The 15,906-nt window shown below is 39.3% G+C and overlaps 2 protein-coding genes across 35 annotated transcripts in view; one reads left to right on the plus strand and one right to left on the minus strand.

Annotated features, from left to right (window-relative positions):
• Positions 1-6,330, plus strand: part of rimbp2b (RIMS binding protein 2b) — an 86,848-nt gene extending 80,518 nt beyond the window's left edge. For 27 of the 34 annotated variants that reach the window (XM_056375941.1, XM_056375944.1, XM_056375925.1 and 24 more), the window contains 2 exons: positions 1,454-1,588; positions 4,015-6,330. In XM_056375941.1, coding sequence (XP_056231916.1) covers positions 1,454-1,588; positions 4,015-4,212 — 333 coding nt within the window. In that variant the 3' untranslated portion in view covers positions 4,213-6,330. Of the gene's footprint in view, positions 1-1,453; positions 1,589-2,468; positions 3,369-4,014 lie in introns of those variants that run through there. The other 7 variants (XM_056375937.1, XM_056375958.1, XM_056375942.1 and 4 more) reach the window with 3 other exon arrangements.
• A 37-nt stretch (positions 6,331-6,367) lies between these two features.
• Positions 6,368-15,651, minus strand: piwil1 (piwi-like RNA-mediated gene silencing 1). Its single transcript, XM_056375964.1, has 21 exons — positions 15,544-15,651; positions 14,826-14,919; positions 13,995-14,097; positions 13,447-13,575; positions 13,123-13,337; positions 12,896-13,017; positions 12,578-12,658; positions 11,716-11,913; positions 11,442-11,550; positions 11,107-11,233; positions 10,696-10,813; positions 10,074-10,188; positions 9,780-9,967; positions 9,454-9,526; positions 9,051-9,251; positions 8,480-8,583; positions 8,201-8,271; positions 7,971-8,124; positions 7,595-7,720; positions 7,370-7,517; positions 6,368-7,120 (listed from the first exon to the last, which is right to left on the minus strand). The coding sequence occupies exons 2-21, from the start codon at positions 14,892-14,894 to the stop codon at positions 7,004-7,006; spliced, it is 2,568 nt and encodes an 855-aa protein (XP_056231939.1). The 5' UTR covers positions 14,895-14,919; positions 15,544-15,651; the 3' UTR covers positions 6,368-7,003.
• Between the last annotated feature and the right edge of the window lie 255 nt (positions 15,652-15,906).

A 15,906-nucleotide genomic window follows, 5' to 3' on the forward strand; every position in this document is an offset into this window, starting at 1 on the left:
TCTGTGCAAACTTAGTCATAGGGTTGTGGGAGGATTAATTTTGGGTATCCAAGGTGATTCTGCAAAGACAAAAGTTTAGGTGTCAGTTTCAGCACTACCAGCACCAGTGGAAATTCTCAAAATTTTGAATCATCAGTACAAGAAGATGATTAGGAAAGAATGTGATTTGATAAAAGAGACAAAGGTACATAAAGATTTGAGGAGAAAAGTAAACTACAGTTCCTGAGGAGCATTCCTGCTTCATTGAACTCTGACTGGATTCTTCACTTCAGCAATGGCAGCTGCGTATTGTATTAGTTAGTGCAATCCACCATAACAGCCTGATGGGAAAAAGAAATTATATATGAGAGACAATGTAGAAGTAATTAAAACTAGTGGCAATAACTGAAACCCGTACAAGTGATCCTTTAGTAACGTACTGTTAGATTATCCAGGAGACTGACATGTTTCTTTGTTGAGGATTTCATTACAAGAAAACTGCTCCATGCATGAGATAGTGTTATGTTTAGCCCTTATCCTTAAAGCCATTTCTCATGCAATATTAAAGTGAAAAATGATGTTTAGAATATGAACAAGTGCTGTATGTAAACTTAGGAGCCAAATACTTTATTTAATCAGGAAGTCACATTGAGATCAAGATCTCATTTACAATTGAAACCTGAGTACAGAAAAATAAAAAAAAAAAAAAAAAAATATAGAATCAACTGGCTCTAAACAACAAGGAAGATGCTTCTAAAGAACAATTCTTCTTCATTTTCTTTATTTCCACATCTTCTACATGGATCATTAGCTGTGAGGGTGCTGCATTTTCGCTTGGGTTCTGAAGCTTTAGCCCACAGCTTATACATAAAGATGGACGCAGCCTCCGTGATGTCACCCGTAGGTTCCTGAAGCTCAGAATGAGCTGCTCCACCGTCGCCGTCTTGCCAGTAACTGATTCCGCGAAACTCTCAGCTAATACAAAAACGGGCAAAGAGGAGGGGTACGTGTTGAGCTGAGACTTCGGTGCATGCCGGCTTGAGGCAAGAATACGCTCACCCACCTATCAGAGGTCGCCGCTTGCTTTAGCCTCAGTCTTTTAGCAAAATATCATATGTAAGTAGCTTCAGGTGCACAATGAAGACTCTTTCACAGGCTACTCATTTCAAAATGAGTCCGCTGGAAACATTCAAAAGACAGCAACTCATGAAGCAAAAGTTAGCGCTAGCTGCAGATAATAAAAATCTGTTAGTGACAGTTGTCATTTCAGACAATAAAATCAATGGTCACCAGCTAGAAATGAGAAGCCTGACCTTACCGAACTCTGTATGAAATCAAAGACCCAGTCTTTTGAAAATTACCAAATAATCTTGGGTAAACTGCGTATGTGCTGTGCGAGAGTAGAAAGCAACCGTAACTAAGGGAGGCGGGGCCTTAAGTAACACTTGTCTCACTGCTGTTGTGTGCTCCACAGGGCGAGCTCAATGGACACAAAGGACTTGTTCCTTCCAACTTTCTAGAAGAAGTGCCTGATGATGTAGAGGTTTTTCTCACTGACTCACCATCTCGATACCCCCAGGACAATCCAGCACGGATAAAGACCAAAAGGGTACATGCTCCTTCGCAGTACTAGCCCTCTGTCATCCATTTACTCTTTTCAGTTCCCTCTATCTCCTTTAGTTTCGTGTCTGTGCGTGTGTGTGTCTCATTGATCAAAGTACAATGGGATTTCTGACTTTGGAGCATTACACTGTAAATAAATAGATGTCTAAGATCTATGAAAAAATAAAACTTTAAGACTAATACTTGACAGAGGTACTTTTATTTTTCATGTTTACTGCTGTGAAAGGGGGGAAGTTCTGCATTGTATAATACATGGGTATATTTTATTCATAAAGCATTCTCAATGAGAGTAAAATGGAGGGGGAGAAGCTCCTGTGACTTTTTACTTGTTCTGTCATGTCTTGAAAAGAGCAGTTAACACTTTTTGCACATGCATATTTAGCATTCTGATACAGATGCTTTATGAATATATTCTGTGTTTGATCTCAAATAATTTCTAATAGAGTAAATAGTTTTGTTGTACTGAAAGATGAACTATGTAGTCTGTAGCTCAGCATGTTCTATAGTCCAGATGCATGAATTCTTGAACATTTTATATAAAGAAAAGATAAGTCTAGTGTAGTACGACTTTTGTATCTGCTCCTGAACGCCTTGTTTTGTATATTGCTTTCTTGTAAAGTAGCACGCAAAGGTCACTTAGCCTATGTTTCCATCAGAGAATAATTTCAGAAGTAATTATTTACTTAATGTAAATATGTGATGTTATTTTTGTGTTTAACAAATAATGCAATTGTTGAAATATTAATAGGTGTCATCAAGATATTTCTTTCCTTGTGTTCTAATTTGCCATTGTCATAGTGCAAACTATATTGAAATGCCATCACCATATTTTTTTATTTCTTTTCCTCACCCGCTTGGCAAAACAGAAGAAGAGTGTTCATTTCACACCTTAAAGGCTCTGTTTCCGTCACGTAAGTGAGCAACTGAGGATACCAAGATTACGCTCCCCTCGTCTAATGCAGATGACATGGGTTCCCTTAGTTTCTGGTATGCAACATGTACACTCAGTATGATGTTCCTTTAGGTAGTTTTTAGGAATCTTCCAAAACACTCAGTACTGTTTGTTGGTAGGAGAGAGTCACCCTAGCCAATGCATTAGACAAGAAGTATGGTATCTTCAGTTGTTTCTCTGAGTGTTGTACATGACAATGTCCGTCTCCTGCAATAAGTCTCCTGCTGTAACTCATGGTGAGCTAAAAGGCCATTGTTGCACAGTTACCTGCAATTATTGGAAATTTTTGAGTTAAAAGTAACAGCACTGCAAACATTTAGACTTGTACGACATGCTGCATCCTAGAAAATATTTACAGAAAATCTACCAATTCTATGCAAAAACCCAAAGAAAAGCGTGGAAAGTGTTCATTTGGTTTCACGGTTGTAGCGTAAGCCTCTCGCCAAATTTAGGACACATGTATGTAAAGAGTAATGTCAAATCGTAAAAAGAAACACAGTTGTGAAATCTAAAAAAAAAAAAGCTAATTTTGGTCAAATCACTCAGCATTTTGGTTTTCAAATCCTCTCTAATTTGTGAATCAAGATGAACTACTGATTAGACTGCTAAATAACAGTGACCGATTTAGAGTGAGACTACGCATCTTTTGCTGAGCAGTGGACAGAGAAACAAAGCCCCTGAGTGTATTGAATTTAGAAAGGTTGTGTTTTGTTTCTTCAGAATTTAACTTCCATTTGTGAGTTGAAGAATGTTTTGTTATCTCAAAAGTTACAGAGTCTCACTTTAAACTTGGAATAATAAAATACTAAATGCAGCAGAATGATTATATGATTTGATATGTTACATGTTCTGGTGTTTAAATTATATCCACACATACTGTAAATAGAAATATAACCTTATATAAATGTAATCTTTAACCATCTGTCTTCCCAAAGTGCAATTTAAAGGAGCCTTTTAGCTCATGATTACAGAAAAGGAATAGTGACTAGTAGTTTCTCTGTAACCCAGTTGTATCAGTAAATATTTCTATATATTGAAGAGAAAGGAAAGTGAATGTGATATAAATACGTCCCACTTGTCCCAAAATGCAAATGTATCTGTTAATGTGAGAGGAACTGCCCTGCCTTTGATAGTCATTGTTGGGAAATGTTGTCACCTTACATTGATGTGAAAGTTAGTCAATGTCATGTTGTTGTAGCTTATTCATAGCAGCTTCATACAAAAGAGAAAAAAAACAAAACAGTTTCTACCTGAGAGTGGGAGGGAAAGGCGAGGAGGAGGGAGGGTGTGTGTATCTATACCTGAGTGCACAAGACTACATCCAGGGAGGTAGACTTCAGAGCTATGGTGGCCCTGCTGAGACAGAAAGGACTTAAGAGAAGGAGGGGAGTAGTGACTGAGGTGTGAGAGACGGCTGGCTTTTTAACACCCTCAACTGTCCCTTACGGGTCTCCCATTAGGTTCCATTGGAAAAATCGGGTCCGCCCAGAAGAGCAGCCTCTCCCACAGTGCGTCCACACATCCCTGGCTCTGGCCCTGCCACCGTGGGGCCCGGCAGTCCCATCAGGGCCCCAGTGGACATGTACTCCTCCAAAAAGAGAAAGGGACTGCTCTCCAAAGGGAAGAAACTATTGCAAAGACTTGGCGCTGTAAAATAATTTCTTGACATACTTCCGAGAGTGTCATCCACTTCCTTGTAGTGTTAAAAAAAAAAAAAAAAAAAAAAAAGAATACAGTGGACAGGTAGCATTTGTGAGCTTAGCAAATGCTTTATTCTTGTACATCTGTTGTATACTAGAATATTTGTATTTTGTTAACAGTATCAACTACATATTTTCAACAACACATTTCATATTATGGTCCCGAGACTTCATGGTGTCGGCCAACGTAGTATTGAGTATCTAACCTCCAAGTCTCTGGCTGATGACGTTTTTGCTGTAGACAGAGACCGAGCCGGGGGCATTCTCCATTTGCACTTGGTCAAGTCTGATGACACTTAATACACCACATTATGAGTCTGACCAGTGTCTCTGTATACAGGAACCAGAATATCACTCAAACAGAGGGCTCAGTTCAACCCTCGACTTGAGCTTGTTCAAAACAGCCAGTTGCGTAAATGGTATGAGAGGTTTGCATGCTTTACTTCAGCACATTCCCTCCTGACCCTGTGAGAGCGCATGCGATGTGATGGGCTCAGTACGGAAACCTGGAGCATGCAGTACTTTTAACAGAGCGTGGCAGACTCGCTGTGCAGTTTACTGTGACAAATCAGCCGAATTTACTCCTACTCTTCTGCCCTATCTTAAAAAAACTGTAATGGCGGCAAGTGTGTCCCCCCCCCCTACAAACATGTCAGACACCTACAAAACAAGCACATACTGTTCCTACTACAGGGTCTCTGCAGTAAAATGAGCCTGAATGGAAATGCCTAGTAGATCCAACCTTCATGTATTTGCCTTATAATCGCACAATGGTTAGTACCTTGTCCAGTGGAGTGTGCAGTTCCATGCAAACTATTTGTTTATCTTGTTACATCATAACACAAGCTCTGTTTGCAGATGTTAATCCTGACTTGTGATGTGCAGGGTATTGTGTGACTGTCGTGATTTCAATAGGACAAGAGATTACACATAACCGACCAAGACTCCTGTGTCTACAATGTCCATAGTCCATAGTTAAGCCCAAATAAGAAAAAAATGATTCTTAGAAAATAGATCATTCAGAGGATAAAATTCTCCCTGAATAACCAAATTCTGGCGCTACTGAAGAAACTTTTTTAGTTCAGTTGAGTTTTTGGTGCCACACTGATGCGCATCTGATTGAATACAATGACTACTCTTCAAAAAAACAATATTACATAAACAGATTAAACAAATAGAAGTAGTTAATCTGTGTGTCAGCAACTGATGTCCTTTTGTTGTAATGCATTTGATTCATAACATGCAACACTTCCGGGCTTCACTAGAAGACTAAAAGTTTGACTCCTTTCACAGTAGTGAGACACAAGGCTACCTCTATGCTGCCCCTCCACCCCCAAATCTATTAGATCTGAAATATGTTTATTCAAGCCAATCTGTCATTGATGCCTGTTCAGTGTGTCCCGAGTAATGTTGGTGCAGGATACAAGTACTGTAAATCAATATAATATATATATCTACACCTTAATGTAGAGTAGTGAATGTATGATGAATTGAAAGCCAATGTATTTTCAAAGCTGCCCAAAAGGATTGTGCAGATGTCCGTCTTTGTGCGTGAAATGAAACAGTCCACTTTTATCTCCTCACATCATTCTGTTTTCCATTTCATCCTCTCATGTATTTTAAAATCTAGCCTATTTTTTCTACACACAAGAGTTGAACTGAAACTGCCAAAAAAGAATGTATGCAAAACATTCTGTAATACTTTCTGTACAATTCTCGGCCACCTGATGTACATCTTTTCCTATTGATGGACCATGTCCTCACATTGCTTCTATTCATTTTGAGTGACTGTTGCTCTTTTTGTACTTTGTCCATTTGTAAAATTGTTTTTAAATGTTTATACTTGATTTTCAAACTGCCTTTTTTGTACATTTAACTTTATAATCAAACAGTGCAAGCTTTCCCCATGGTGTCTTGAAGACCATATTGTTTAAAAGTCTGCAATTGTGTGCTAGCTTTATGATAAGAATTATCAGCCTATATTAATGGTTACAAGTTATTGTGTGGGTGTGCATGTGCAATCTTTTCTAAAAAAAAAAAAAAAAAATCTAAATAAATTTGATATTTTGTAATGTTTGCATGTCTGATTTAACTTGAAAATGCATAAAGGACATACCACACAAAGAAATATTTATTAGAACCATTTGCAAAAGTAGTAACAGTTCTTAGGACCTAGAAGTTATTAACAGAAAGTTGAAATTTCAGCATGTCTTTACACCCCAGTATGCAGGACAGCCACTTGTATAACAAACAGATAAAGAAACAGTCTAGGTTCCCCTACAAAAAAAAGCTTTTCTTAGATATTTTTCTGCACTCGAAAGGAAAAACCCCACATTAACTTAGACTAGCAATGAAGTTATATTAATTACATGTAATATTGTCGATAATATTTCTTTGTCCAGAACATGCCAGAATCAACTCTCACTGATCAGGTTACTTGTGCCATTTCACTGTCAACATCTTCATCCAGCTTATGTGATCCTCAAGTGCATTTCCAACAGTACACAGGTGCCCTTTGACCTCTGCATTGTGGCTTTGTCTTTACATTAGACTTAAATGTGTAGTTTTATACACAGGGCTATCTGACTCAGTCTGATGCTACAAATGCAAAACTCTTAGCATCATCAAAACTTAACTTACATTCATTTAAACTGAAGAGAACTTTTCTCACAAAAGTTCACATACATGGAAGTTCCTTTCAAGGAAATTTTACAGTCATAGCCGAACAAATTGCTCTTCTTTTGAATCCTTACAGGTAGAAGAGGAGGTCGTCCAGTTGCACATTGGGCTCCCTGTGGATGCTCTGACCCACAAGGAAAGCCAACTTGTGGGCGTACTGGCAGGGAGCAGGCACTCTGATGATCCCCTAAAGCCCAAATGCAAAAAACATACATCATATTTTGTATGACTTAATCACTCTGACTTTTATTGGGTTACATCATGCTGGCTCTGATCTGTTATTCTTAATAAATGTCACAAATTCAATAACAGCAAAACAACATTTATCATCACAACTGCACTAATACATTTCAAATCTGTAATCTGCGGAGAAACTATGAGAACACCCATCCAAGGTGAAAGGCACACTAACACGGGGATTTCAAAGCCATCCTACCTGCCAGTTGTAGTACATGTGGCACAGCTTGTACGTAAGCCGCTGCATATGATCGGGCTTCAGACCGCTGGTGTCGTACACAACATTGTAGTGGGTTGGGGAGACGCTTCCAGTCCTGACAGCCTGGCTCACGATGTAGAAGTCATACCTGACAAAGGCTGCGACAGTTAATAACTACCACTAAATACATAAATGAAAAGATGAAGGAACAGCCAAGAAACACACCACTCAGGGCGGGTGACATCTGAGTCAACGATGGTGCCTGGGAGAGGGTTGGTCACTTTGCCATTGATGTGGGCGAAGAACCTGCAGCTGATGCGCTTCTTCACCACCACCACACTCAGCTTGGGCCTACGATGAGCAGATGGAGACGCTCCGTCAAAAATTTACAGGAAAATTTGTTCAAATTCTTTTAGTGTGTGAACTCCCCCGCATTCAAACCAGAGTCAATATCCGTTGCTCAGTTGTTGACATGGCTTGTGTTTCAGCACCTGCTGTTCTTAGTGACATTCATGAGTCATTCCCATTGGAGATTAAACAAACAGCTTCAAAGTGCAGCAGCGTTTCTTTAAGAGGAAATCTTTGCACATGAAAAACTCACGAGTAGTCATGCCCCATGGACTTGATGGAGTCCATGATCTGTGAAACCTCATAGTTAACCACGCTGTGCAGCTGGCCATCTCCCACTCCATCTCGGTACACAATGATGCGTGAAGGTAGGCAGTTGTTAAACTTCAGATAGTCTTTCAGTGCACCTGGAAGACAGTTGTTAAGTTATTCTGAGACTTTTGACAAAGAAGTATTGTGCAAAAATTAAGGAAAGCAACTTACCACTTAAGGCCATCTTCAGTCCATCCATGATTTCCTGACCTTTGTGCTGCAGCACACACTTTGAAAACCACCTTGACAAAGAAATTGAAAATATCACACGACTTACTGGATGTACTATTGCACTAAACCGAAGATAGGGAGGTCACCAATACTAAATACTGTAATGCAGACACATGTTAAGCACAACCTAATTCAGACTGTAGATCAAGGTACAGTAACCAGTGTCACCACTCAACCCATGCTGACACACAGTTGCCCATCTCTGTTGAAGATACTAACCTGCTCATGCCCTGGTTGAGGCTGGCAACTAGAGCTCCAATGGACCTTTTGCCAGCTATAGTGTCATGGTAGCAGTCAATGCCCACAATCATCAGCTGTTTGAGCTGCAGGTGACAAGTTATCAGTACAATGTTAGCATTACATCATTACTTCTTATTTGTTGTCTGGTGTATTTTTACCCCAACCTTACCCTTTAAAATTACTAATTGTCATGGAAACTAATGCATCGCCTGCTTCGTCAGCCTTGGACACATAATTTCAAGAAGTTACAGATGCATTCACTAAACACTGCCAGCGGAGAAACCTTATGAGTAACATGAGTAGAGCTATCTGTAAACAAAGCTGACTCCCCAAAATTCAGCTCCTTGTGACATCCTGTTTAGTGTCTGTTTAAATGTGAAACTGTGACAACAGTTCGTGAGACATTACATGGTACCAGTTTCATTCTCTGCTCTAAAACAACTTGTGACAGCTTAATCCGTTCAAGAACTACTTGAATCTTGTTTTCCCGTAACACAGCTTGACTTTTATTTTCTTTGATGTACAAATTACTGATGACTTAATGACTTACAGGGATTTCCACGCTCCAGAGCTCTCCTCCCATCTTGCAAGCCATCTGTAGTGCAATCTTGGTTGCCACAGTCATGAGCGCCTGAGGTCGGCTGAGGGTACGGGATAAAACACACTGGCTGGGAGTGGGGCAGTCCACACAAAGGTACTTTTTGACGCTGTCGTACTTGTCCTTCCTGTTGCTGGGGAGGACCACCACCACCTAACAAATGGCAAACAGTGGAAGGTGTTGTACTGCTTTTATTAATGGAGCGCACATCTGCCTCAAAACACACACACAGCAAACATTAAATTCACCCATGGTTCACAAGGAATGTTGCATAATTAACTAAATAAGAGGAAAAGGTCAAAACTAATGAACGTGATCTGCTCTGCCTTCATGCATTATACATTTAGTCACTAACCATCTGTATTTGGGGTCCAACATTGTGCTGCAGAGCTCTGAGGAGAGACTCCTGATGATCCTCGTACTCAATCCTGAATAAGAGGAGAGCTCAGATGATTAAATTACATAATCATAAGGTTGGGTGATATGACCAAAAATCTAGTCAATACACAGACAATGAAGTTAAATCGTTACAAATATTTAACTTCCAATTCTAAATTAAACATTCAAATAACATTTTAATATTTCAGAAAAGCTGTGTCATGCTCAGAAATTACTTTCTTTCTGAGGGGAGGAAAACACCCATTGACAACTATGATAGATCGCACTTGTGCTAGAACTCACATGACCGCTCTCTGCAGGCGGATACCGAGTGGGTTTGAGACTTTGTTGAGGGTCTGCAGGAGGGACTGAGCTTCGTTGGTGTTACGACGTGTGTAAAAGATGAGCCAGTTGTTCAGCGGAGGAGAGTGGATCAGAGGCACCCCGCGCATCTCTCTGGACCAGTCAGCTGCCGTGGGGTTGTAACCATACTAGGTGACACAAATATTTATGTTAATCTCTCAATTAAGATCATATAAATAAATCCATTTAATTAATTAAAAAGAGCAAATTTATGTAACCACGAGCAAATTATACCGATCTTGATCCCTGGAAAATCCTCTCCGCTGGGAGCATTCTGCCAGTCAGATTTAGGAGTTGCTTATCAAAGTTGAGTCCCCACTTATCCAACTCTGCCTGTGCGTCAGCATTCCTATGAAATAATTTTCAGGATTTAAATCAAAGCCTGGGATTATACTGCCTGAAGATGTTGACAGAAAAATTTACTATTCCAGATTCTGTGCATATGAACAGACTAACAACACAAGCTGCTGAGATGAACACAACTTTTAAAGAAAACAGTGCAGAGGCTTCATGATCAATTGAAAGCTACATCTAAAATGTGGATAAATTAAAGTATTTAAAAAAGGCAGGAGTCTATGTGAACATTTGACAAATAGAATTTGTGATGTATATAACTTCTCCACTGACAAAAGGAGCTAATGATGAGTAATTAAGATTTTAAAAGCATTGAAATCACATCACGGCTGGCTGTGAATTCTGACAATATAAACAGTGCGTCTTTTCCATATTTCTCATATTCCTACAATGTGCGCCCTCAGTTAAAATTAATGAGTGGTTGCAATATTTCTGTCTATGAAACTTTTGGCAACGGGTACACAGATTAACATGGTTAAATCAGTGAGACATTATCACCTACTTCTGTATATTGGTGACGAATCTGTTGAGACGTCCCTCTCTCTGCTCTGGGGACAGTCTAGTGTGGCCGCTCAAGTCTTTCATGATATTATAGTCAGATCGCATCTTATCCGTCAGTCCTGTCAAACACATTCATAAAACTTGTGACAACTTTCACTTTATGATTACTTTACCTTGGATGATATCTAAACAAAAAACTAACTGTCGTCTCCAACAACCAAACAGGGATTTCAGAATCCTCTATGCTCTTGAATGTTGTCTTGGAACAGAAGATTGTACTGGTCAAACCTTTCACCTTCTCATAATATATATTTAATACCACATAGATTCTGTAGGTGGAGCGATAAATGTCATAAATGTTGACATCTTAAGTCTGAGTTTAGAGTCGAACACGACAGAATAATGCAGAAACCTGTGAGGAAGCACAGCTCAGGGATGAGCATGGCCGGGCCAGGAGGAGCAGCTCCAGCTGGACCCAGCCTCTTCACGTGGCTGACCAGCAGCACCTGGTTCCCATCAGCGATGTCCAGGCCATATTGCTTAAAACAAACAACAGGAGTTTGAGATGGATGCATAATTCATAACTTGTTTTAATCGAAATGTGCAGTGTTTCATATTATTTGCCCAAACCCCATTGCTTTTGTTCTTATATTTGAGTGGGTACATCATTTTTATGCATCTGTTGACGGTTTGTGTCGACTAGTTTCCTGGTTATACCAATACTTGTGTTGAGTGTATGACACCTACAGTCTTGTAGTAGTTCTTGAAGGAAATATCTGTGTCTCCCCTCTTGAATGTGTTGTTGGGAGTGTGATCCCATGCAATGTCATCAATCCTGTAGGTTTTGTTGTTGTACCTAAAAATTAAGAAGTAAACAGCACATGTATTAAATGTAAGTAGTTAAGGTTACACTGAGGTGCTTTAACACTGAATGATAAAACATCACTTCCAAGCGCAGTATAATAAAGATGTAGCACTGTCATATGAATACAAATATTTGTGTGCGAGATGTGGATCCTACTTGGTGAGGACTATTAGTCCAACAAGCTCCTTAGTGCAGATCTCAGGGAAGCGTTGAGGTCCACACTGCTGCCTCAGGTTCGCCATAAAGTCAAGGACCGTCTCACTACGCAGCACTCTGTGGCTCACGTCAGTACACAGCATGATCGCCGACTCATACTGCAAGATGGTGGTGGTGTAGCCTGGCCAGATGGTCAGCCTGAGATAAAGGACGGGATCATTATTTTTCATCTCTAATGAAAAAGTTGCTTTCCATCATTGAAGATTGCTCATTAACACTACTTCAGATAACTGGGCTCTACTATGGCTCCTCACGGGATTTAAAGCTTTTAAGATTTTAGTATTTAACACCAGGACAACTTTTTTCAAAAAAACTCAGCAATAGTCATTCACATTATCTGCTTCTAAATGGGTAGCAAAGCATCAGGCCTTTTCAGACTGCATTTCCTACACAGTATACAAAAGCTCCTTACAGAAAGCAAAACTAACTTCTTTTCTTTTTTTGAAGAACAGTCCGACTGCACATTAGTTTCCCAGTTTTGAAAATAAAAACATTTGTGAAGACTTTACTAATGAAGGCAAAGTTGTCAATGACCTTTTAGTAAGGCTCAGGTTAAAAAAACACTGTGCTCATTCAAAGTTAGGCATTATGCATTGACATGCAATGACATGCGATTTAAAATGTTGTACTTTCTGGTGTTAATATACATCACTGCCATTAATTTACTTGTTCGAGAATCTGAAGCTTATTTTTTAGACATTCATGGAAGATCATATAAAAAGAAAAAAACTTAAAATCTTAATACATACTTTGTGTGATAATGCTGTATGAAAGAAAATTATACTGAAGAAAATGTATTTACCTGTGCTGAGGGATGTTGAGTGGATCACTGGGATTGTAGTAGTTGCGTCCAATCTGCTGCATATTGAGAATTCTCAAGATCCTGCAGAGACAACATAACACCATTAATGTAAAGTTTGTAAGTTTCAAGGACGCAAAATGTTTGGGTATCTAAGCTTTTTTAATCAGATTTTTAAGATTTACTTTCATTTGCACATGCAACAACCACATGTACGCTAGTCACAAGTAAATCCAATTATTGGAGGATGTTTCTTTGGCTTGTACATTACTTATTTCAGTCCTTACTGTGCATTACTTATTTTGAAACTGGAAAACTTGCCTTCTGAATATGATGTTGTAAAACTGAATACACACTGGTGAAGTGGGTGGCAGTTCATTTGTCAGTGTAACAGTTATCTGAACCTTCTCCCCATTCCTTGTTTCGCTGTGGAGCACAGTCTCCTAAACACAAGGTCAGACACTTCTATAAAGAGCCAGAAAACTTTCATTACTTTATCACTGTTATTACTGTTGTGATGTGCAGCTAGGCTTGGAGTATTAAAGTACCTTGCCGTGCAATCTTAGGGGCAGAAAGAGCAGAGCTCCATCAAAGCTCCGTGCTGAGCCAAGAACTTCCTCATGCTGGAAGAGAAGGGCAGTTCTCAGACGACGAGACTCCATTGCTGGTTTGAAGTCCACGTGGTACTGATATAGAACCCACTGAGGGCGGGACATGATGCGAAAGAAGTTGGCTGTCAACGGAACGGAATTCCCACTTGTTCCTGTGGAAACATATATACAATTATAAGGAGTAGTACATTATCCTCTCCTATTACAAAATGTGCATCTTCTGAATATGTTTCTGATTGTGCATTTCAAATAATGACGGACCACACTTTGACTCCTTGACATGCTCCATAGCCTGCCGGGTGTTAACCCCTGCATCGTGAAAATCCCGGCGGCGTCCACCTCTTTCGCCGAGCTTCACCTGCTGGAATCCAGCTGAAATCTGTAGAACAGCTAATAAAAACATATTCAGATCATTAAGACCAGTTTTTCACATATTACCATGCAAAGATCAGACCAAAAATAATGTAATGCACTGTATGAACTCTGGAGTAGTACACATTTTATAATCCTCAGAACATACATCAGGCATAGGTAAAGCATTAGGCATGTAAAATCAACAGGTGGAGTAAACACGTTTATTTAAATCTCATGGTTTGAACCCAATTCCCCTGCACAGCACTCCTTACCATGGTTAACTTTGCTCTTAGTCTGCAGAAGGTGCAATGCATGTGTGAAAAACAGTGCATTCATATTTGCACCATAAGACTTTTTCAAATCCAATTTTTTAAATTGCATTATCAGGCAGACTTTCAAAAAAGAAGAACAGCCAAGAACATTTGGCAAAATAAAGTATTACGACTGAGTTTTACCTTCTGCAGAAAATGGCCCTGGAGCACCTTTCTGCCTCCCTCTACCAACCAGCTCCCCCTCTGCAGGAGGAATGGCTGCTGGTGCAGGCTCTTGAGCCTGGCTCTTCAACAAAGAAAAAGGCATAAATGTTAAGGAAATAGTCTGATGTTTTGAAGGGATGGCAGTCAGTTCTGTTATCCTATTTGAGCATCTTGCCCGTTGCATTCAGTGTGATTGAGCTGAATATGCAAACAGATTTCCATTTCAAACCTCCCAAGCAGAATTAATCCAATGAAAGAAAATAGTATCATATCCAATACAAGTTGCTCACCTAACACAAAACTTCTCATCTAAGCTTGACTCTGAATTTTGCAGCCTACTAATTATTATTAAAAAAAATGGCATCTCCAGACCCTGACAATGTTTAATATCAAACTTTTGAGGAAAGGTAATAATTTCCATTGTGTGCCATTTACAATATGAAAAACAGAAGCAACAACTCTGTGTTTTGTGAACACTCCCTAGTCACCAGTTTTTAACTGAGACCATTTCTGGATGCACTTTCACAATATACACACCCTTCAGTCTTATATTATCATCACAGCCAAATATGGCATCACCATCATCATGACTATCACTGTCAGGAATATGTTTCTATTGATGCTGCATTTGTATGATACTCATTTCTTCTCCAAGAACTGCCTCTTTAGGGAACAGTGAGGTCTGTGGATCATACTGAGTAAGAGGCAGATTATTTAGATGACATTTCATTACTGAGCATCACAGCCGAAATACTTCACATCCGAGTTATCTTTATCACTACCTGAGATTTCAGTACAGGCTACTCTTACCGCTCCAGGTGCTGCAGTCTCTTGACCTCGTGCTCGGCCTCTTGATCTTGCACGTGCCCTACCGGTCATTTTCGGGCAGTCTCAAATGGTACAACTATTTGAAAGAAAAACACTGTCAATAATTCAAAATTATGATCAAAGAACTAAAGAAATATTCAGAAAATACATGTTCTGACGGGCCGGTTTAACTAAGTTTTCAAAAAGCAAATTTGCATCTGAATAATTTGAACATGATACACGAGTTACAAGAATAATGCAAAGTTGCACATGCAGACGTTAAACGTGATGCAGTACTCCTCTTGCCCTATGGCGCCTGCTGATTGTTAAGTTCGGAAACACCCAGCGGTCAACCGGCTAGGAGGCTATGGTCGGGCTAGCTAAGGATAGCATGCTAACAAAAGCTAACACCAAGTAAAACCGGACTTTACATTAACATGGTAGGACACTTAAAAATATTACTTTTTGTTTTTGTGCATTAGCATGTTGGTTAAATCCGTTGATCTCCACTGCTGATAGTAAGTTACAATAGTCTTATGTTAACTTAGTGGACTGATTTTACTTACAAATTATCATTAATTAGCAGAGGTGTGCCGAATATGACCTCATTAGCTGGCTGAAAGCGGTATAATCTCGATTAAATCTAAAACAAATAAGATTCACTCGCACAATTTAATGTCATGGTGACACATGCTACATTAATTTGAACAGTTTTACCCACCTTTGATAAAGTTTCTCGCAACTCAGTTCTCTCCGATAAAAATTCGCTGCAGGTGTAGTCTCAATGAAGAGAAGAAATTGCGGCAATGTAGTCAAAGGCCTATTCACTGAGAAAATTAATACGCTTGTAAATTTTTTTTTTACCCCTTTAAACACTTCACACATTTATATAGTGTCACTGTGTATTACAGGTACAGTTGTTCAGAATGAATGAATATAATAAAGACATTTTAGAAAAGCTGCTGAAATAATTAATTTAGAAAAGCTGGAACTACTTTTTTAAGCGCACCGATCAGTTTAACCTAGTGCTGTTGTGTTGTCTGTCTGTTTTTAACTGTGCGATCTCAATTGCCACCATCAGATG

The sequence above is a fragment of the Seriola aureovittata genome, chromosome 5 (genome assembly GCF_021018895.1).
Source record: "Seriola aureovittata isolate HTS-2021-v1 ecotype China chromosome 5, ASM2101889v1, whole genome shotgun sequence".
NCBI classification, from domain to species: domain Eukaryota; kingdom Metazoa; phylum Chordata; class Actinopteri; order Carangiformes; family Carangidae; genus Seriola; species Seriola aureovittata.